The following is a 22,122-nucleotide window of genomic DNA, read 5'->3' on the forward strand; positions in this document are numbered from 1 at the left end:
TACTGTAATTTCATAGCTTTCTATGTTGATACGTACATTATGACACATTTCAACGATGTTCTTCATTCTCACAAGCTTATTGTTCTTTACTGCCAAAATCAAAGGCCTGGTCTACACTACAGAGTTAGGTTGATGCAAGGTGGCTTACATCGACCTATTATGTCAGTGTCTACACCAGTGGTTCTCAAAGCCAGTCCACCGCTTGTTCAGGGAAAGACCCTGGCGGGCCAGACCGGTTTGTTTACCTGCCGTGTCCACAGGTTTGGCCGATCGCTGCTCCCACTGGCTGTGGTTCGCCGCTCCAGGCCAATGGGGGCTGCGGGAAGTGGTGCGGGCCAAGGGACGTGCTGGCCGCCCTTCCCGCAGCCCCCATTGGCCTCCCTTGGTGTTCACACCTCAGCTGCTAGAAGAGCGCCTCATCCTCCCTGATTGAACTAACCTCGTTATCCCTAGCCTGATTCTTGCTTGCATATTTATACCTGCCTCTTGAAATTTCCAGTACATGCATCTGATGAAGTGGGTATTCACCCACGAAAGCTTATGCTCCAACACATCTGTTAGTCTATAAGGTGCCACAGGACTCTTTGCCTCTATTGTGAAAGTGCAACTTACAAATGTAGATTTTTTTTTGTTACATAACTGTCCTCAAAAAAAAAAATAATGTAAAACTTTAGAGCCAACAAGTCCACTGAGTACTACTTGTTCAGCCAATCACTAAAAGAAACAAGTTTGTTTACATTTGTGGGAGATAATGCTGCCTGTTTCTTATTTACCATGTCACCTGAAAGTGAGAACAGGCATTTGCCTGGCACTTTTGTAGCTGGCATTGCAAGGTATTTATGTGCCAGATATGCTAAACATTCATATGCCCCTTCATTCTTCAGCCACCATTCCAGAGGGCATGCTGATGATGCTTGTTAAAAAAATAACACGTTAATTAAATTTGTGACTGAACTTCTTGGGGGAGAATTGTATGTTTCCTGTTCTGTTTTACCCTCATTCTGCCATATGTTTTACTGTATAGCAGCCTCGGATGATAACCCAGCACATGTTGTTCATTTTAAGAATCATTTCACTGTAGATTTGACAAAATGCAAAGAAGGTACCCATGTGAAATTTGTAAGGATAGATACAGCCCTCCACCCAAGGTTTAAGAATCTGAAGTGCCTTCCAAAATCTGAGAGGGACGAGGTGTGGAGCATGCTTTCAGAAGTCATAAAGAGCAACACTCTAATGCGGAAACTACAGAACCCAAACCATCAAAGAAAAACAAATCCACCTTCTCCTGGTGGCATCTGACTCAGATGATGAAAATGAACATTCACTGCTTTGGATCATTATCAAGCAGAATCCATCACCAGCATGGACCCATGTCCTTTGGAATGGTGGTTGAAGCATGAAGGGACATATGAATCTTTAGCACATCTGGCACGTAAATAGCTTGCAACTTCGGCCACAACAATGTCGCGCAAACACCTGTTCTCTCTTTCAGGAGACGTAAATAAGAATCGGGCAGCATTATTTCATGCAAATGTAAACAAACTTGTTTGTCTGAGCAATTGGCTGAACAGGAAGTAGGATTGAGTGGACTTTAGTTGGGGATTGGTCCTGCTTTGAGGAGGGGGTTGGACTAGATGGCCTCCTGAGGTCCCTTCCAACCCTGAAATTCTATGCTCTATGATTCTATGTAGGCTCTAAAGTTTTACATTGTTTTATTTTTGAATGCAGTTTTTTTTTACACAATTCTACATTTGTAATTTCAACGTTTATGATAAAGGGATTGCACTGCAGTACTTGTATGAAGTGAATTGAAAAATACTATTTTTTTACAGTGCAAATATTTACAGTGTACATAAATATCTTGTGATGCCAGCTACAACAGTGCTATGAGAATGCCTATTCTCACTTTCAGGTGACATTGTAAATAAGAAGCTGGCAGCATTATCTCCTGCAAATGTAAACAAACTTGTTTGTCTGAGTGATTGGCTGAACAAAAAGTAGGACTGAGAGGACTTACAGGCTCTAAAATTTTACATTGTTTTAATTTTGAATGCAGGTTTTTTGGTACATAATTCTAAATTTGTAAGTCAACTTTCTTGATAAAGAGATTGCACTACAGTACTTGTATTAGGTGAATTGAAAAATACTATTTCTTTTGTATTTTTACAGAGCAAATACTTGTAATAAAAAATAAATATAAAGTGAGCACTGTACACTTTGTATTCTGTGTTGTAACTGAAATCAATATATTTGAAAATGTAGGAAACATTCAAAAATATTTAAATAAATGGTGTTCTATTATTGTTTAACACTGTGATTAATCACAATTATTTTTTAATCGCTTGACAGCCCTACTCTGAACCCCTCTGCACTTGCGCAACTTTTCCCACCCCCAGTATGCTCAAAATGGCATCTGCACCAGAGACTTTAAGGTCCAAAGGGTTTATTTCCCCTAAGTATCAAGTCTCACAACCATCAGCCAAACATGCCCTCTTATGTGTCACATGTTATTCCCTTCCCCGTCCCCCTTGCCTGCAGCCCCTCTTGCTCCCAGTTAAGATGGAGACACTGAGGTTAAAGTCCAGCAGGTTGCAGGGCAGGTCTGTTTATTGCACTGGCAGTTACAAGAGGAAAAGCAACAGAGAAAGTCCTTTGGTTCACAGTGTGATCAGGGCCCTGAGCTTTTAGCTTCCTTTACATTTCTAAATGCTTGCTGTCAGCAGGGGTGCTAGAACAATTTCTATAGTGAGGGTGCTGCTGAGGGAGACAATTGATTTGGTGTTTTTTATTACTACTTCAAGCCAGGGGGTGCAACAGCACCCGCAGTTCCAGCACCTCTAACTGTCAGAGGTGATAATTGCCCAAATGAGGCTACAGAGCCATTTCATATTGCATACAGATAATAAGGCATTTGTGGCTACATTGTTAACCTCTTGGGCTCAGACCAATTGCTGCAAAAGTCCATTCATTATGCGTTGCTCTTACTGCTGATCTGTAGGGATAAGGAAAGAGCATTTAAGGCACAGAGAAGAGTGCTCTTATTTGGCATGCACATTGCCAGGCCATACTGTTGTACCTTAGGTACTGTGCTATATAATTGATTATGTTTTGTTATACACATTGCATGTTTTGTAGTAAGGGGTAAGGTATTAGAATTAATGAATAGAATAGTTGATATTAGTATTAGCCATTTTCTTTTTATTCATGCCTTGTAAGTAAAAAGACAGGACCTATGTTAGTTAGATTAGAGGAATTTTGAAGGTCCAGGCCCCAATGGAAGGCAAGATAGTTAAAAGATTTAGTAAAATTTAATTTACTATGCCTTTCTTGTTCAACATAAAACACTGTTATTCGTATACCTTTGAAGGTCCCTGTAAAGAACTGTTTGTGTGAATGAAGAATGTATGCATCAGGAAAGGATAAGGTGTGAAGGCCATTGTTAGAGTCGGATGGTCAAGGGAGGAGGAGTGAAGATGCTTAAGAACACCAGAAAACCATCAACGCGCATCCATGATTGAGGAAGGGCAGATTGACGACCCTGAGTTGGAGGCTAGCATCCCTAAACACAAGATAATTGATTGAATCGAAACCAGGACAGGATGACCCTCCCGGAGGTGTTTTGGAATGCTAACCATCAAAACATAACACCGACTGAGGAGTAACCAGTCATAAAATGACACAGCAAAATCCATAGACTTCAACTAAGAGAAAGGATTATACGACCAGGGTGCTTTGCCATGGGACTTTGGGTTAGTCTTGCCAACAATCCTAGGAGCCTCGGATCACAACCGACAGAGCCCAGCTCCCCTCTGTGACCAATCTGGCTGGCCACTAGATTGTGGTTTTCATCCTGGAGCTTTAGATGGCGTTTTAGATATCCTAGGCCCTGGACATGGAGATAAGGACTGAGATCTTGAACTTGATTTGATGTTCTATGGCCTGATGTATCTGCGATAGCCTGTGTTGCTGAGCAGACAAGCTGCAGTGTTCTGTAGTAGTTGGAATTTCCTACATGCTGATGGGTTCATGCCCAGGTATATCACATTGTTGTAGTCCAGCCGAGCAGTGACAAAAATGTGGCTGAGGGAGCGAGGTCCTCATCCACTAGGATGGGATGACGTCTTCTAGCCAACCAGAGATGATAGAAACTGTTACTTGTGGATTGTTGCTATGTGAGAGTTTAGTGTCAGCAAGGAATACAAGAACATCCCTAAATTAGAGAGTGAACTGACCAGTTGTGGGTAATTAAACTTAAATGTAGGAACTGAACAGAGGATGTTCGGAGCTTCTTGAGACATAATAATCAAATCCAGTCATGATGTGGGAATCCTATTTCAGCCTCTTGCTCTGCACAGCGCTATTCCAGGAAGGCAGTTTCATTCTCTGTTTTAATAACTATTGCATGTCCTCATCATGTGGCTGCTTCAGCCTGGCCTGACCTCTGAGATTCATGGGAATCGGCACAGGTGTTATTCACAAGACACGGACACTTCCAGCATTTCACTTTTGTGTGGATTCTCTGATGCCTAATGAAGGCTGAGTTGTCCCTGTAGCTTTTTCCACACTCAGGGCATTTGTATGGCTTCTCACCCGTGTGGATCCTCTGGTGCGTAGTGAGGGTTGAGCTGTGATTGAAGCTTTTCCCACAGTCCAGGCAATTGTAGGGTTTCTCTCCTGTGTGGTTTCAGAGTAACAGCCGTGTTAGTCTGTATTCACAAAAAGAAAAGGAGGACTTGTGGCACCTTAGAGACTAACCAATTTATTTGAGCATGAGCTTTCGTGAGCTACAGCTCACTTCATCGGATGCATACCATGGAAACTGTGTGGATTCTCTGATGCATAATAAAGTTTGAGTGCCGATCCGAGCTTTTCTCACACTCAAGGCATTTGTAGGGCTTTTCTTCTGTGTGTTTTTTCTGATGTTTAATGAGGTCTGATCTGTCACTGAAGCTTTTTTCACACTCAAGATCTCTCTCCTGTGTGGATTCTCTGGTGTATAATAAGGTCAGATCTCCGACCGAAGCTTTTCCCACATTTGGAGCAACTGAAGGGCTTCTCTCCTGCGTGGATTCTCTGATGTTTAGAATCATAGAATATCAGGGTTGGAAGGGACCTCAGGAGGTCATCTAGTCCAACCCCCTGCTCAAAGCAGGACCAATCCCCAATTTTTGCCCCAGATCCCAAATGGCTCCCTCAAGGATTGAACTCACAACCCTGGGTTTAGCAGGCCAATGCTCAAACCACTGAGCTACCCCTCCCCCCAGACTTTAGTGAGGTCTGATTGGAAACAGAAGCTTTTCCTGCACTTGGGGCACTTGTAGGGCTTCTCTCCGGTGTTTTCTCTCTGGTGCTTAGTGAGGTCTGATCTGTCACTGAAGTTTTTCCCGCACTCATTGCATTTATAAGACTTCTCTCCTGTGTGGATTCTCTGATGTATAACCAGTTGTGATTGTCGAACAAAGCTTTGCCCACACTTGGGACATTTATCGGGTCACTCTCCAGTGTGGATTCTCTGATGGTGAATGAGGATTGAGCTGACAAAGAATCATAGAATATCAAGGTTGGAAGGGACCTCAGGAGGTCATCTAGTCCAACCCCCTCTTTAAAGCAGGACTAATCCCCAATTTTTGCCCCAGATCCCTAAATGGCCCCCTCAGGGATTGAACTCACAACCCTGGGTTTAGCAGGCCAATGCTCAAACCACTGAGCTATCCCTACCCCCTGCCCTATCCCAACCCTATAGGCGTTTCCCACCATTGGGACACCTATAGGGTCTCTCTCCAGTGTGCATTCTCTGATGTTCAATAAGGCGGGAGCTCCAAGTGAAGACTTTACCACAGTTGGGGCATTTACAGGGCTTCTCTCCCATGTGGATTCTGTAAAGTTTAAAAAGGTTTGACTGCTGTCTGAAGCTTTTCTCACAGTCAGGGCAATTGTAAGGTTTTTCTCCCATGTGGATTTTCCGGTGAGTAATATGGGCTGATCACCAGTGGAAGCTTTTCCCACAGTCATCACACGTGTAGGGTCTCTCTCCTGTGTGTATTCTCTGGTGAGTAACAAGGGCCGAGTGGTGACTGAAGCTTATCCCACACTCATTGCATTTGTAGGGTCTCTCCCTATGTGGATTCTCTGGTGTTTAGTGAGGGCTAAGCTGTCACTGAAGCTTTTCCCGCAGTTATTGCCTTTATAGGGCTTCTCTCCAGTGTGGATTCTCTGGTGAGTAATAAGGACTGATCTCCAGTGGAAGCTTTTCGCACAGGCACTGCACTTGTAGGGTCTCTCTTCAGGAGGCATCCTCGCCTGAACAGTTTCTTTGATTTTCTTGACTCCTCTGCTCCTGTGAGTGGATTTACTCAATCTCTCTGCTGGCTGGATTCTCTGCTGCCTCTCTGGCCTGTGCCACCTTTCATGGGCTTCTCCCAGCTCTGGACTCTGGGAAACATCCCTTTCAGCTCTTCCTGATACCGTCCCCTGTGGTTGCACTTGCTCAGGACCTTCCTGCTGAGGGGTCTCCTCCTGGTTCTCACTCACCGTCCCATCACCTGCTGGGACAGAGAGAATCCAGGCAGGAGTCACTCCCTGGGCCGGGAGTGGTGGGGGTGGGGGGGGAGGGTAAGCAAGGAACAAACTCTAATAATGATTTCCCCTCAAAACCCTTCCTCACTGGAAAGGAAGGAGGGGATTGATTCTGCCTCCACATCCCATCAAGACACTCAGAGAAAAAGCGAGCTACTGCCAGGTGAGTGGGAAACCATGAGTGATGTCTCCTGTGAGGATGTCTCACCTGCCAGGGCAATCCTGACCTAGGTGAGACAAGGCAGAAGAAACCAAAATAACCCTGGGGAGATAAATAAATGTATAAATCAATCAGGGATAAATCCCCTGCAAACCTTCCCCAGAGGAGGTGGACCAATTCTGCCTCCCCATCTCATCCGGATGTGGAGGAGGAGAGGGGTTTTTTCAGTCAGACATGTTTGGTGAAAATCCATTAAGGATGCCTGCCATGCAAATATGAAAATGAAGTCACTTTAGTTGATTCCTCACCTGTGTGGATGTCTCCTGGGATTCCCCTTTCCTCCTAATCCTGGAGCCAGAGGACCCACAGCTCCTCCCCTTGTTCCAACCGGGAGATCACATCTGGTTTGGAAATTGGAAATCCTGCTTGGGGGATTGCAGGGAGGGGGGCGGGGGAGGGGAAAGGAAACAAGAATTGATCTTGTTCGTTAGGGTAAGGGCTGTTAGTAGTATTCCAGACCCAGAATATGAGCAGCCCACCCAGGGAGGCGCCTTCCTCTCCCTAACCCCAGCCTACAGGGACTAGGCCATAAATGGTACAAGATCCCATGATGCACTTGTCTTGAGCAAGGCTTCATCCACTCTGCCTAGGGGAATGAACCTGACTTACTCCCCTGGGGAGTTGAGCAGAGCTGCTACACGCTCTAGGTATCTAGTTTGCAACTAAGCCTCCTCATTGCCAATGAAACCCCTCTTCTTCCCCCGCCCCCATATCCCTCTAAAACACAAGCCAGAAAAAGAAACTATTACTCAGAGTGTGAACAATTTGGTTTGGGGACTGTCCCTATTTATCCATGCAGCACCTGGTTCTCTGGGGCTGTGAGCCTTTATTGGGGCCTTTAGGTGCTTCCTCAGTACAAGTGGTGAAGAAATAAACAGAAGAAATGCCAACCAGGGCCTGGAAATAAGATAATTAAACACCTCTTCCCAGTTCAGCACAGGGAGGGAAGATCCTCCTTCCATGGGGTCACAATGGACTACAGCTAGGTGGTGAAGGGTCAATGAGCCCTTCTCCATCACTCAGGAGACCCACTCTGCCCCCACAGAGGGGCAGACACCATAGGCCTGGTGCTGGGTCTCCTTGCTCCCTCAGCCTGCTTCACACACCTAGAGAGGAAAGCTCGGCAGGAGGAGCAATTATTCTCCAACCTCTGATCCCGTGGGCTCAAACGTGGGAGACTCCTCCGCCCGACAAATCTCACCAATCCCATCTGAATTATCTCCAAGGTGCCCCCCCTGTGGACTCCAGCTCACAGCTTGAGCCCCACTGACTTTACTGGGAGTTAAGCCCACACCAGTTCTTCGCTGAAGAGGGATGCTTGTTGTAACTGGGACCTGAGTCCAGAGAAAAGACTAATTGGGTATCCGGGTAATCTACAGTCCTGAAGACTCAGAATCAGACATGTGAAGGCCCAAAGGACAATTACGTTCAATTAGCCTGACTGCCTGCATAAAACACAGGCCAGAGAAAATTAACCAGCTATTCCTGCATTGAGCATACTGTGACAAAGTTCCTCCTCTACCTTGGTGGGTCCTGCATTTATTGGCGGATTTTCTCACCTCAGAGGTTCACAGCAGCCCTCAGTTTGGCCACTTTTATGGCTCAAATCTGCCGTTCACTCAGTTAGCCTCATCACTGGCCAGCATGGGGAAAGGAAAAAGAACAATCCCTGCAGTCTATGCTGATCCACCTAGTGGATTGGGGAACAGGCCAGAGACCTTCCCCTCTGGTGGAACCTACAGTCCAGTTCAACTCCTCCAGTATCAAGTAGGGAGTTGGGGGGATGGAGGGAACCCAGGCTCGCCCTCTACTCCGGGTTCCAGCCCAGGGCCCTGTGGATTGTAGCGGTCTACAGTGGCTCCTGTAACAGCTGCGTGACAGCTACAACTCCCTGGGCTACTTCCCCATGGCCTCCTCCGAACACCTTCTTTATTCTCACCACAGGACCTTCCTCTTGATGTCTGCTAATGCTTGTACTCCTCAGTCCTCCAGTAGTACGCCTTCTGACTCTCAGCTCCTTGCGCCTCTTGCTCCCAGCTCCTCGCACGCATGCCACAAACTGAAGTGAGCTCCTTTTTAAACCCAGGTGCCCTGATTAGCCTGCCTTAATTGATTCTAGCAGCTTCTTGATTGGCTGCAGGTGTTGTAATCAGCCTGTTTGCCTTAATTGTTTCCAGAAAGTTCCTGAATGTTCTGGAACCTTCCCTGTTACCTTACCCAGGGAAAAGGGACCTACTTAACGTGGGGCTAATATATCTGCCTTCGATGAGCAGATTGTTACAGCTTCATGTACTGCTATCTATCGGAGAAGTTCTTCTTTGTGCAATCTATCCTTAATAGTAGGTGAGGGGGAAGAAGAGAAGTTACAACTGTTAAAAAACTGTGTGTTGTGGGGAACATTCAGTGGTTCCTAATTGTACAATTTTGTTTGAAATGAAATACTGTTTTTTTAGCCATCATGGTTGTAGAAATAAATATACAAAAACATAAAAAAAAACAAAACCCTTCCCTGTTACCTTACCTAGGGAAAAGGGACCTGCTTAACCTGGGATCCAGATCTCTCTCTTTGATCTAAATGCATAACCTTACACTTCTTACTATTACATTTCATCCTATTACTATTACTCCAGTTATAGGATGAAATTTAATAGTGAGAAGTGTAAGGTTATGCATTTAGGGATTAATAACAAGAATTTTAGTTATAAGCTGGGGACGCATCAATTAGAAGTAACGGAGGAGGAGAAGGACCTTGGAGTATTGGTTGATCATAGGACGACTATGAGCCGCCAATGTGATATGGCTGTGAAAAAAGTTAATGCAGTCTTGGGATGCATCAGGAGAGGTATTTCCAGTAGGGATAAGGAGATTTTAGTACCGTTATACAAGGCACTGGTGAGTCCTCACCTGGAATACTGTGTGCAGTTCTGGTCTCCCATGTTTAAGAAAGATGAATTCAAACTGGAACAGGTACAGAGAAGGACTACTAGGATGATCCGAGGAATGGAAAACTTGTCTTATGAAAGGATACTCAAGGAGCTTGGCTTGTTTAGCCTAACTAAAAGAAGGTTGAGGGGAGATATGATTGCTCTCTATAAATATATCAGAGGGATAAATACCGAAGAGAGAGAGGAATTATTTAAGCTCAGTACCAATGTGGACACAAGAACAAATGGATATAAACTGGCCACCAGGAAGTTTAGACTTGAAATTAGACAAAGGTTTCTAACCATCAGAGGAGAGAAGTTTTGGAATAGCCTTTCAAGGGAAGCAGTGGGGGCAAAAGATCTATCTGGATTTAAGATTAAACTCGATAAGTTTATGGAGGAGATGGTATGATGGGATAACATGATTTTGGTAATTAATTGATCTTTAAATATTCATGGTAAATAGGCCTAATGGCCTGTGATGGGATGTTAGATGGGGTGGGATCTGAGTTACCCAGGAAAGATTCTTCTGTAGTATCTGGCTGGTGAATCTTGCCCATATGCTCAGGGTTTAGCTGATCGACTTATTTGGGGTCGGTGAGGAATTTTCCTCGAGGGCAGACTGGAAGAGGCCCTGGAGGTTTTTCACCTTCCTCTGTAGCATGGGGCACAGGTCACTTGCTGGAGGATTCTCTGCTCCTTGAAGTCTTTAAACCATGATTTGAGGACTTCAATAGCTCAGACATAGGGGAGGTTTTTCAGGAGTGGGTGGGTGAGATTCTGTGGCCTGTGTTGTGCAGGAGGTTAGATTAGGTGATCATAATGGTCCCTTCTGACCTTAGTATCTGACCTTAGATCCATTTGTAACTCTTTGCAGTCAGCTTTAGACTTAACTGTCTTGAGTAATTTTAGCATAAGCTTTCGTGCGTAAACCCCCCCACTTCTTCAGATGCATGGAGTGAAAATTACAGATACAGGCATAAATATATTGGCACATGAAGAGAAGGAAGTTACCTTACAAGTGGAGAACCAGTGCTGACAAGGACAATTCACTCAGGGTGGATGTGGTCCACTCCCAATAACTGAGGAGGAGGTGTCAATACCAAGAGAGGGAAAATTGCTTTTGTAGTGAGCCAGCCACTCCCAGTCCCTATTCAAGCCCAAATTAATGGTGTTAAGTTTGCAAATAAATTGTAGCTCTCCAGTTTCTTTTTGAAGTCTGTTTTTGAAGTTTTTTATTGAAGAATGGCTACTTTTAAATCTGTTATTGAATGTCCAGGGACATTGAAGTGTTCTCCTACTGGCTTTTGTATGTTACCATTCCTGATGTCTGATTTGTGTCCATTTATTCTTTTATGTAGAGACTGTCTGGTCTGGCCAATGTACATGGCAGAAGGGCATTGCTGGCACATCATGGCATATATCACATTAGTAGATGTGCAGGTGAATGAGCCCCTGATGGTGTGGCTCATGTGGTTGGGTCCTCTGATGGTGTCGCTAGAGTAGATATGGGGGACAGAGAAGGCAACAGGGTTTGTTATAGGGATTGGTTCCTGGGTTAGTGTTTCTGTGGTGTGGTGTGTAGTTGCTGGTGAGTATTTGCTTCAGGCTTGGGGGCTGTCTGTAAGTGAGGACTGGCCTGCCTCCCAAGGTCTGTGAAAGTGGGGGCTCATTTTCCACGACAGGCTGTAGACCGTTGATGATGTGCTGGAGAGGTTTTAGCTGAGGGCTGTACGTGATGGCCAGTGGTGTTCTGTTATTTTCCTTGTTGGGCCTGTCCTGTAGTAGATGACTTCTGGGTACCCATCTCACTCTGTCAATCTGTTTCCTCACTTCCCCAGGTGAGTATTGTAGTTTTAAGAATGCTTGATAAAGATCTTGAAGGTGTTTTTCTCTGTCTGAGGGATTGGAGCAAATGCGGTTGTATCTTAGGGCTTGGCTTTAGACAATGGATCGTGTGATGTGTCCTGGATGGAAGTTAGAGGCATGTAGGTAAGTATAGCGGTCAGTAGGTTTCCGGTATAGGGTGGTGTTTATGTGACCATCACTTATTTGCACTGTAGTGTCCAGGAAGTGGATCTCTTGTGTGGACTGGTCCAGGCTGAGGTTGATGGTGGGGTGGAAATTGTTGAAATCATGGTGGAATTCTTCCAGGGCCTCCTTCCCATGGGTCCATATGATGAAGATGTCATCAATGTAGCACAAGTAGAGTAGGGGCATTAGGGGACGAGAGCTGAGGAAGCGTTGTTCTAAGTCAGCCATAAAAATGTTGGCATACTGTGGGGCCATGCGGGTACCCATAGCAGTGCTGCTGACTTGAAGGTATAAGTTGTCCCCAAATCTGAAATGGTTGTGGGTGAGGATAAAGTCAACATACAACATAACATACAAAAGCCAGTAATAGAACACTTCAATCTCCCTGGACATTCAATAACAGGTTTAAAAGTAGCCATCCTTCAACCAAAAAACTTCAAAAACAGACTTCAAAGAGAAACTACAGAGCTACAGTATCAGAGGGGTAGCCATGTTAGTCTGTATCCACAAAAACAATGAAAACAGTTGCATCTGAAGAAGTGGGGTTTTTTACCCACAGAAGCTTATGTCCAAATAAATCTGTTAATCTTTAAGGTGCCACCGGACTCCTCATTGTTTTTGCAGAGCTACAATTCATTTGCAAACTTAACACCATTAATTTGGGCTTGAATAGGGACTGGGAGTGGCTGGCTCACTACAAAAGCAATTTTCCCTCTCTTGGTATTGACACCTCCTCCTCAATTATTGGGAGTGGACCACATCCACCCTGAGTGAATTGGCCTTGTCAACACTGGTTCTCCACTTGTAAGGTAACTCCTTTCTCTTCATGTGTCAGTATATTTATGCCTGTATGTGTAATTTTCACTCCATGCATCTGAAGTGGGGTTTTTTACCCACAAAAGCTTACGCTAAAATTACTCAAGACAGTTAAGTCTAAAGCTGACTGCAAAGAGTTACAAATGGATCTCACAAAAGTGGGTGACTGGGCAACAAAATGGCAGATGAAATTCAATGTTGATAAATGCAAATTAATGCACATGGTAAAATATAATCCCAACTATACATACAAAATGATGGGGTCTAAATTAGCTGTTACCCACCAAGGAAGAGATCTTGGAGTCATCATGGGTAGTTCCCTGAAAACATCCTCTCAATGTGCAGCAGCCGTCAAAAAAGCAAACAAAATGTTGAGAATCATTAAGAAAGGGATAGTTAATACAACAGAAAATATCATATTGCCTCTCTATAAATCCATGGTACACTCACATTTTGAATACTGCATGCAGATGTGGTCGCCCCATCACAAAAAAGAGATAATGGAATTGGAAAAGGTACAGAGAAGGGCAACAGAAATGATGAGGGGTATGGAACAGCTTCTGTATGAGGAGAGATTAAAAAAATTGGGCCTTTTCAACTTGGAAAAGAGATGACTAAAGGGGGATATGATAGAGGTCTACAAAATCACAAATTGTGTGGAAAAATTGAATAAGGAAATGTTATTTACTCCTTCCCATAACACAAGAACGATGGGTCACCCAATGAAATTGATAGGCAGCAGATTTAAAACAAACAAAAGAAAGTATTTCTTCACAGTTAACTTGTAGAACTCTTTGGCAGGGGATGTTGTGAAGGCCAAAACTATAACAGGGTTAAAAAAAGAACTAGATAAGTTCATGGAGGATAGGTCTATCTATGGCTATTAGCCAGAATGGGCAGGGATGCAACACCATGTTCTGTGTATCCCTAGCAGCCTTTGTTTGCCAGAACCTGGGAGTGGGAGACAAAGGATAGATCACCTGATGATTACCTGTTCTGTTCATTCCCTCTGAAGCACCTGGCATTAGCCACTGTTGGAAGACATGATACTGGTCTAGATGGACCATTGGCCTTAGCCAGTATGGCCATTGTGATATTCTTATATATAACCCAGATGTATCTGTCCTCCTGCTGTAACCCACTAAACCCCACTCCCCTCCAAGAGCTGAGATAGAAACCAGGAGTCCTGACGGAGTCTCTCTCTTCATAGAGTTAGTAACAAAGTAAGAATATACATAAAAATTCTAAACCTAACCAGTGTCCCTTAAGTGACTTGACACAAGATGTCAGAACATGTTAGTGTAGGAGCTGAGTGGGTCTAATACTTATTTAATTTTCTTTTGTTTATATAGGAATTAGATATAGTGCTCCTGTCAGCTAATTGCTAAGTTATCTGCCAAATACTAGAGTTTTCAAGTGCCTAAGTAGCCCCTGGAATGACAGTTAAAGTTGCCCCTCCCCCCACCAAAATCAGAAATGATACCCCAGTCTGGCCCGTTGATATATTTGCTTTTACTTCCCTTTCTTTATTTAGATTTAGGTGAAGCATAAAAAGGCATCTACCTGGCCAATGCCTTTGATTTACATTAAGTAAGGCAAAGGGGAGGCAGTGTGGCCTAATGAATTGAGGGCAGGACCCCGAAGACCTGGATTCTATTCCCGGCTCACATCCCTGCCCCGTGCCTCAGTTTCCCCATCTGTAAAATGGAGTTAATGATCCTGACCTCCTTGGTAAAGGGCTTTGAGATCTGCTAGTGCAAAGTGCTATTGAAGAGGTGGGTATTATTAATTATTATTAACTATTATTAAAATATCAGCTGACAACGACAGCAGCGTCCCCAAACCAGACACAGGGAGATCAGTGCTCCACGTGCCCTGCCAGTGCTCCCAGAAGAGCCATGCCACCAGTACAACCTTCCCTCCCCAAAAGCCCAGGGAAAAGAACTGGGATTGGCAGCATGGCATGAAGATTGCTAGATGGCAAGAGAACAGGCCATGTGGAAAGCCTGGGCAGTGTACCTTGGCTGTGGCCAGGATCATTAACGCATTCAGATAGAGCCCTTCCCAACAATGCCCCCGAGTATGGGCACAACCATCCAGCAGCTCCAAGGCTCCAGAGGTGTTTAGAAAAGTCCAAATGTTAGCAATGTTATACAGGGAATTCTCCTCACTGTGAAAAATTTGTAACTTAGTCCGAATTTCTCTAGCTTCAGCTCCCAATCACTGGACCGTGCCCTGACCCCTCTCCCCACTGGTACCAGAAATCTTTTCCCCACACAGGCACCTACAGCCTGTGATCGAGTCACCTCTTAACCTTCTCTTCAATAAGCTAAATCAGTGGTTTTCAACCTGTGGTCTGGGGACTCCTGGGGACCCACAGACTGTGTCTAAAATTTCCAAAGGGGTCCACATCTCCATTTGAAATTTTGTAGGGGTCTGCAAAGAGAAAAGGTTGAAAACCACTGAGCTAAATAGATAGAACTGCTCAAGTCTCTGGCAGTAAGGTGGGTTTTCCAGGCTTCCAGTCATTCTGGTAACTCTTTTCTGAGCCCTGCCCAATTTTCCAACATCCTCTTTGAAGTGAGGACACCAGAGCTGGGCTCAGTCTCCAGTAACAGTCTCGCTGACACCATCTGCAGAGGTTTTAGGCGTTGCCAGCCTCCAGGATTGTCCTGGCATCTCCAGGAATTAAAGATTCATCTTGAATGAAAGATTGTGTCATGCCATGGAACCTCCAGGAATAGTCAAACTCTCCTTTAGCCACAGGCTGATAATCCTGATAGTATCAGTAGAGCCCTGCAATTCTGGGGCTATCCGCTTTATATCCTGGACTGTGTTTGCAGATCGGATATGGATACAGATTGTGTATCCGTGCAGGGCTGTAATTACCGGGATCTACTCGATATTAGGGACTTTGTCTTATATATGCAACTATATCCACCCCGACTCCTGCAAAAAAAAAAAAGGGGTCCTGATTTTTCACACTTGCTACTGGGTCAGACTAGCTGTATTAGGATGTCACAGATTCTTGTCCTGTCCTGCGACCAGGGCAGAGAGTGCTAGGAAAGGCTTTCGTCTAACACTGAACCAGGGGCTTTGGTATAGTAAGAGGAGCAGCATTAGCCCCACAGCGACTCTCACTGCCACCTTGTAAGAGTTCTGCCTAGCTCCCCCCACAACCCCCCGCTGCTACACTTTTTAAAAGCGTCTTTCTTCTTGTGCCCAATTTCTTCCTCGGGAAAGGCAGGAGGGGGGGCTGGATTTCATCAGCTGTTGCCACTAGAGGGCTCTGCATGTGGCGCAGGGAGGGGAAGCTGTTCTCTGCCTCTCTTTCTGCTCATTGTATCCGGGGTTGCACTTCCCAGGGCGCACGGTGGCTGCTGCATCCATAGTGAGCCGGGAGCCCGGGCTGAGCCGCTGCTGCTCCCCAGCAAGGTCTGTGCGGGGAGAGCCCCTTCCCTAGCGCCCCTCTGTGCCCAGCGGGGGGGGGGCTTTCCGCGGGGGCCCCTGAGCCGGAGCCTGCAGGTGAGGGGAGAGACCCGGGGAAAGGGCTGGGGCCGGGCAGGAAAGTGACTCTGCACCAACGGCCCCTCCTCGCCCCAGCTCTGCTCCCGGGGGCGGGGGTCTGCGAGTCCCGGAGCTGCCGCCCTCCCTGACCCCCCGGCTCTGCCCCCCTGAGCGCCTGCAGGAGCCGAGCCAGCGCCGGGAGAGCGAACGGCCCAGCCGGGCCAGGGACCGAGTCTCCCAGCCCGAGGGGGCAGGAGGGAGACAGGGGCAGAGACTGGCAGGGGCAGCAGGAGCAATCAGTGGGGAGGGAGGTTCCCGGCTCCCAGCCCTGCCCAGCCCCGTTCCCTGCAGCACCCCGGGCAGATTGACTTTCCTGGGACAAGGGGAGGCGCAGGGAGAGGAAAAGCCAGTTCCTGCCTCTGCCTGGTCCTCGCGCTGCTGGGGGGATGCGCTGCCCTGGGGACAGTGTCAGTGGGATCCCCCAGAGCAGCTCCTTTGGTTCTGCTTCTTTCTGGGGTTTGGTTCAGAGACTCTGTGCTGGGGGGGGGGTACCAATGTCTAGGTGGGTTTGGTCCTGGTGGGAGGGGCCGGGTCTTCCCAGGAATAAAGTAACCGGGGGTTTTCCCAGCATTACAGAGTCTAGCGTCTGTCTGTGGGGAAAGGACCTGGGGGAACAGGGCTGCGAAATGGACCAAAGTCCTTCCTGGAACCTGCTCCATCCCCCTTCTTCCCCATGCTTCCTGGAGGTGCGCCAGATCTGAATTTGCATCCAGCTTAACTGAACAGAGCTGAACTGCAGCCAGTGGGGGAATTCACATTTGTAGCTGCTATTGGGAGCCAGCTGTCTGCCTCGCCGGGGGCAGCTCTGTAGGGCAGCCCTTGCCTCTTATGAGCCTCCTCTTTCACCTACAATTGCAGCTGGCTGCCTCCACAGCTTCCCTTTGCTGCATCCTGAGCGCCACCCCTCGGCCCTGCCATACGCCCCAGTGCCTTAGCTGCTGTACTCAGTGTCACAGATCCATGGGACCGGTGCTACACCTGAGCTTTTTAACAGTCCCTTGTAGGATCCCCTTCAGTGGCCAGACCCCTCGGGATCCCACTCATTCTTCAGGGCCTCACTTCCTCCCAGGCTGAGCCTCTGGGCTCCAGCCTCCCTGCTGCATGCCCGAGTCCAGCTGAGCCAGGCTCCTGGGCAGAGACCTGTCATAGAATCATAGACTATAAGGGTTGGAAGGGACCTCAGGAGGGCATCTAGTCCAACCCCCTGCTTTGGGAGGAGGGATAGCTCAGTGGTTTGAGCATTGGCCTGCTAAACCCAGGTTTGTGAGTTCAGTCCTTGAGGGGGCCATTTAGGGGATCTGGGGCAAAAATTGGGGATTGGTCCTTCTTTGAGCAGGGGGTTGGACTAGATGACCTCCTGAGGTCCCTTCCAGCCCTGATATTTTATGATTCTATGATTCAAAGCAGGACCAATCCCCAGCTAAATCATCCCAGCCAGGATGTCTCTGTCCACTCTGCAGAGCCCAATGCACCTCAGCCAGGATTTGCAGTGACACCCAAGCAGTATTTTCAAACCGGAGCAGGGTTGGTTAGTCCCCTGAACACAGCCCTGGAAGTCCTGAAGTTAGCATGGAGAAGCAAAAATAGCTTCTCCCACAACACCCCGCTCCATGCCGTGCTGGTCACCCTCCAGTCCTGCTGCGAGGCTCAGTCCAGTTCCTTTCTCTGGGTGGCTTGTTCCAAGGTATCGATGTGCAGCCCACTGAGGTTTTCCATTGTCTTCTCGTGTTTTCCATTGCAATGGGTTGGCCTTTTAATGACCCATGCAGTCCACAATGACTCATATGAACACCCAAGTCTTAGTCCTGCTCTGAGAGCAAATGTCATCCCTTGCCCACCACTGGGAAGCAATGCAAAGTACTGAGGGAAACTGAGCCATGAAAATCTTGCAAAACGTTCCCACTTCTTCGCTGTCAGTCTGTGTATGCCTTTCTCTTTCGCTGCATCCCAGTGTAGCGGCTGGGGCCGGTTCGCCCCCGGGTTGGGGAAACACAACGCAAAGGAGCAGACCAGGGGACACGGATGAGGCAGTGGCTTAGCAGAGGAATGGATGTGGTCGTGCTGCCACATCACTGTGCAGTGAGGATCGTCGCTAGCAGCGGGGAGCTGTGACAGACCTGGGGGGGCGGGGTCGTGGCTGGGGCAGCAGGTTCTGACTCAGGGTGTTTCTGACTGTTTCAGGAGCTGGTGAGCTTTGAGGAGGCGGCTGTGTATTTCACCAAGGAGCACGTCTCACTGCAGAGGCCCCTGCAGGGACGCCATGCAGGAGAACTACGAGAACGTGATCTCGTTGGGTAAGGATCCCGCTCATGCTGCTTTCCAGGAGGCATGGGAAGCGCCCGGCTCGGCTTCTGCTCAGGGCCCTTCCCTGGTCCCTCGGTCAGCCCAGTCATCTCCAGAACCTGTGTAGGGGAGGTGGTACGCTCTGCATGTCCTTCCACAGCAGTGATACTGAGCTCTACGTGCCCAGGGCCTTCAATGGGGCAGCAGAGCTGCATTTCCAGGTTCGTTTTTATACACATCTTCCCAGAACAAGCTGCCTCTTCAGAGAGGACCTGGGCCCAGAGGAGACAGGCTGGGATTCAGGACACCTGGGTTCTTTTCTGGGCCCTGCTGTGTGTGGGACCCTGGGCACATCCCATTCCTTCTCCGTGATTCTGTTTCCTCTCCCATCCTTCGTCTCCCCTAATTAGAGGATCCACTCTTCAGGGCAGGGACTGTGTCTCACTGTGTGTCTCTGTCTAGGCAGTACTCTGCACGATGTGGCCCTGGGGAATCAACGATGTACTAGAACACACTAACAATCAATAGGCTAGTGGCTTATTATTTGTTCTCTGCCTTAGCTATTGTCTTGTCTCTGGGGTGTAAATCCCTTATTCTCCTATAGGGGACACAGTACCGCAGATGCCCAATACACACGGCTTGTGTAAATCAGCATAATCCATTCAAGTCAATGGGGCATTACTGATTTACACCAGTTGGGGATCTGGCCCCATTGACTCGAGTGGAGTTCCGGCCCATTGACCCCAGCTGGGGAGCTGGCCCACACGGAGTAAGAGCAGCAAAGAACTAGCACTTTAGCCTTAATGTTGAAACCCGGAGACATAAAGCGAGGCTTCTAAATCCAGGTGGACTCTAAATGCACCTCGCTGGATTTGGGGATGGGCTCAGCTCCTGCGACTGAAGTGCAAGTGCAAGAGAAAGAGAAGTGAGTGACAATCAGGCTGCCCATTTAGGACCCGAAATAGGGATTTAGGAGCCTGGTGTTAGGCTCCCAAGTTGGAAAAAGCATGTCATTGCATGTAATAAAGCAGACGAACGTCCGTAGCTGCAAACAGGCAGCCAGTGTGAAGAGTGTCAACAGATTCAGGCCCTTCGCCAAACACAGTGCAGCCAGTCTGTACGGTGACAACCAAAGAACGGTGCGTTCTGTGCAGATGACGGCAGAAAAGAATGTCTGATCATCTTGTGAGCCTCTCCCACACCCTGGGGTAACTGCATTGGAGTCACTTGGTGTCATAGAATCATAGAGCTATAGGGTTACAAGGGACCACAAGGGGCATCCTGTCTAACCCCTTGCCAAGATGTAGGATTTGTTGCATCTAAATCATTCAAGACAGAGGGCTATCCAGCCTCCTTTTGAACCTCCAGTGAAGGAGCTTCCACGACCTCCCCAGGCATCTGTTCCATTGTCCTCCTGTTCTTACAGTGAGGAAGTTTGTCAGGAGATTTAATGTAAATCTGCTATGCTGCAGTTTGAACCCATTGCCTCTTGTCCTGTCCTCTGTGGCAAGAGAGAACATCTTTTCCTCCATCTTTTTAGGGCAACCTTTCAAGTATTTGAAGCCCGCTATCACTTCCCCCCATGTCAATGACCACCATAGAATCATAGAATATCAGGGTTGGAAGGGACCTCAGGAGGTCATCTAGTCCAACCCCCTGCTCAAAGCAGGACCCAGACCCCTAAATGGCCCCCTCAAGGATTGAACTCGCAACCCTGGGTTGAGCAGGCCAATGCTCAAACCACTGAGCTATCCCTCCCACCATCATGTGCCCCACTATCATGTCACAGCAGCACACGGTCTGGTCTATGCCCCAGCCTCTCTCCAGTCCCCTGGGAATGACCCCATTAGTGGGCTGGGCCCCAAGGTCCTGCACGGCTCCACTGGGTCCTCCAAGACTCCCAGCCTGGGGCACTGGCACCAGTGCTCCCTTTCTCTCTCCAGGGCTCCCTGCAGTGAATCCAGCCCAGACAAACTCCTGGAGGAGGCCTGTGCAGTGCCCCTTCAGGATGCAATGCTTAGTGAATATTGGTAGTGACACAGGCAGCCTTTGCAAAGCAAGGTACCATTTATTAGTCCCCTGGCTACAGAATGTGGAAGTCCTTAGGGCAGCCCAAAGAGCTGTGTCCATGATGGGCCAGCCAAGCTGTGGTGGACCCATCCTTCTCCTGTCCCCCAGTCCAGGCTCCTGAGTCCCCCCAAAAAGCCGCCTGCTTTCAGTCACCTGACACCATGTTCTCCAGCTCCGTTGGGCTGGGTTTTCCTGCTGTTCATTGTTCAGTGGTTGGGGCATCTCTTGGTCTTGCTGGATCCTCTGATTTGGGTCAGTTTCAGCCTGTTCTTTAATGACCGTTTCCCCCCCAGACCAGGTGGTGACACGCACATGCCTCCTGCGGTGCTCCAGGAGCAGCATTAACCCTTTGGGACCCATTGGGGAGAGATGCAATGTACAGAGGGACACTGAAGCATACTGAGGCTTCATAAAAATATTACAGAAAATTCCCACTGGGCTTCATTCCCCTCTTGCTCACCCTGGGGTAAATTAGGAGTAAGCCACTGAAGCCGGATACTCCTCAGGTATAAATCAGCATCAGGCCTTTGACTTCAGTGGAGCTGTTTTAAGTCACACGAGCTGGGGATCTGGCTTCTTGAAGTTCCATCTGTGTAGCCCCGGAGAGCAGCCTGGAGCTCTCCAACCTGCATAGGAGCAGCATGACAATTCTGAAGAGGCCGAAATGTAGATCAAGACAAAAGGGCAGCTCAGCCTTCTAGCCAGATTCCAGGCTCAGCTGCTTTTCATTAAACCTTAGTTCTCAACAGGGGCTGAGAGCTAGGGGCCTCCAGGAAGACTGTGGCTTTCCGTGACCTTACCCTGGATATCAACAGCCCTTTCTCAAGCTGCAGATTTTAACCTCGCCATGTTTGGCAGCTGTAGTTTTATGCAGGTGTGAGCCAGCAGAGGTGTTTATGAGCCTCTGTAGTATAAAAAATAATGATGTGGGTATAAAAAGCCTTAGGTAGGATTTGAAATAATCAGGGCCCCGTCGCGCTGGGCGCTGCACAGACACACAGTAAGAGGTAGCCCCTCCCTGAAGAGCTAAATAGACAAGAAAGATGATCAAGTGGGGAAATTGAGGCACCAAGCGGTAAGGCAGTTTATAGAAGGGGTCAGAGGCAGAGCTGGGAATGAAACCCTGCTCTCCTGAATTGCAGGCAAACGCCTTTAAACATAAGGCTAGCCTGCCTCTCCTTGTCTGCCTTATAAAATCATTCACTTTCCTTCAACCGTAACAAAAAATCATGGGGCTATTCAGTCAGAAGGGGAAATGGCTAGGAATTGGGTGATATCCCTTTAGAGTCACAGAGTTTAAGGCCAAATGGGACCATCAGATCATAGTTTGAGCTCCTGTATATCACAGGTTGCCAGCATCCTCCGGCACCCGTACACTCAACCCAGCAACTGAGGGGAGACTAAAGTCAATGAGACCAGTGGTTATTTTTGACAGTAATTTCCAAGGATGGATTTCTTTGCTGTGCTCTCCAAGCAGCCCAGCTCCGCTCCCATGATGTTATCTAGATAATACAATTAAAAGACCCCTTCTTCCCCATCTGTGCCAGGGAAGAAGCCAACAGCTTCAGAAGCATATCTCTCCCAGCTGCCTCACTTACCAGCCTGCAATTTTCACTCCTCCTCCTCTTCATG

At 47.6% G+C, this 22,122-nt stretch overlaps 1 protein-coding gene and 1 pseudogene across 3 annotated transcripts in view; one reads left to right on the forward strand and one right to left on the reverse strand.

Moving 5' to 3' along the window:
* Positions 1 to 2,968: 2,968 nt before the first annotated feature.
* LOC140898116 (uncharacterized) lies at positions 2,969 to 6,927 on the reverse strand (annotated as a pseudogene).
* Positions 6,928 to 15,924: 8,997 nt separating this feature from the next.
* Positions 15,925 to 22,122, forward strand: part of LOC140898207 (uncharacterized) — a 31,741-nt gene continuing 25,543 nt past the window's right edge. For all 3 annotated transcript variants that reach the window (XR_012154918.2, XM_073311695.2, XM_073311699.2), the window contains exons 1-2: positions 15,925 to 16,005; positions 18,319 to 18,431. Coding sequence is in view for 2 of the 3 variants with exons in the window: in XM_073311695.2 (XP_073167796.1) it covers positions 18,398 to 18,431 (34 nt within the window). In the remaining variant the exon portion in view is untranslated. The remainder of the gene's footprint in view (positions 16,006 to 18,318; positions 18,432 to 22,122) is intronic.

This window comes from Lepidochelys kempii, chromosome 14 (assembly GCF_965140285.1).
Source record: "Lepidochelys kempii isolate rLepKem1 chromosome 14, rLepKem1.hap1, whole genome shotgun sequence".
Lineage (NCBI taxonomy): Eukaryota > Metazoa > Chordata > Testudines > Cheloniidae > Lepidochelys > Lepidochelys kempii.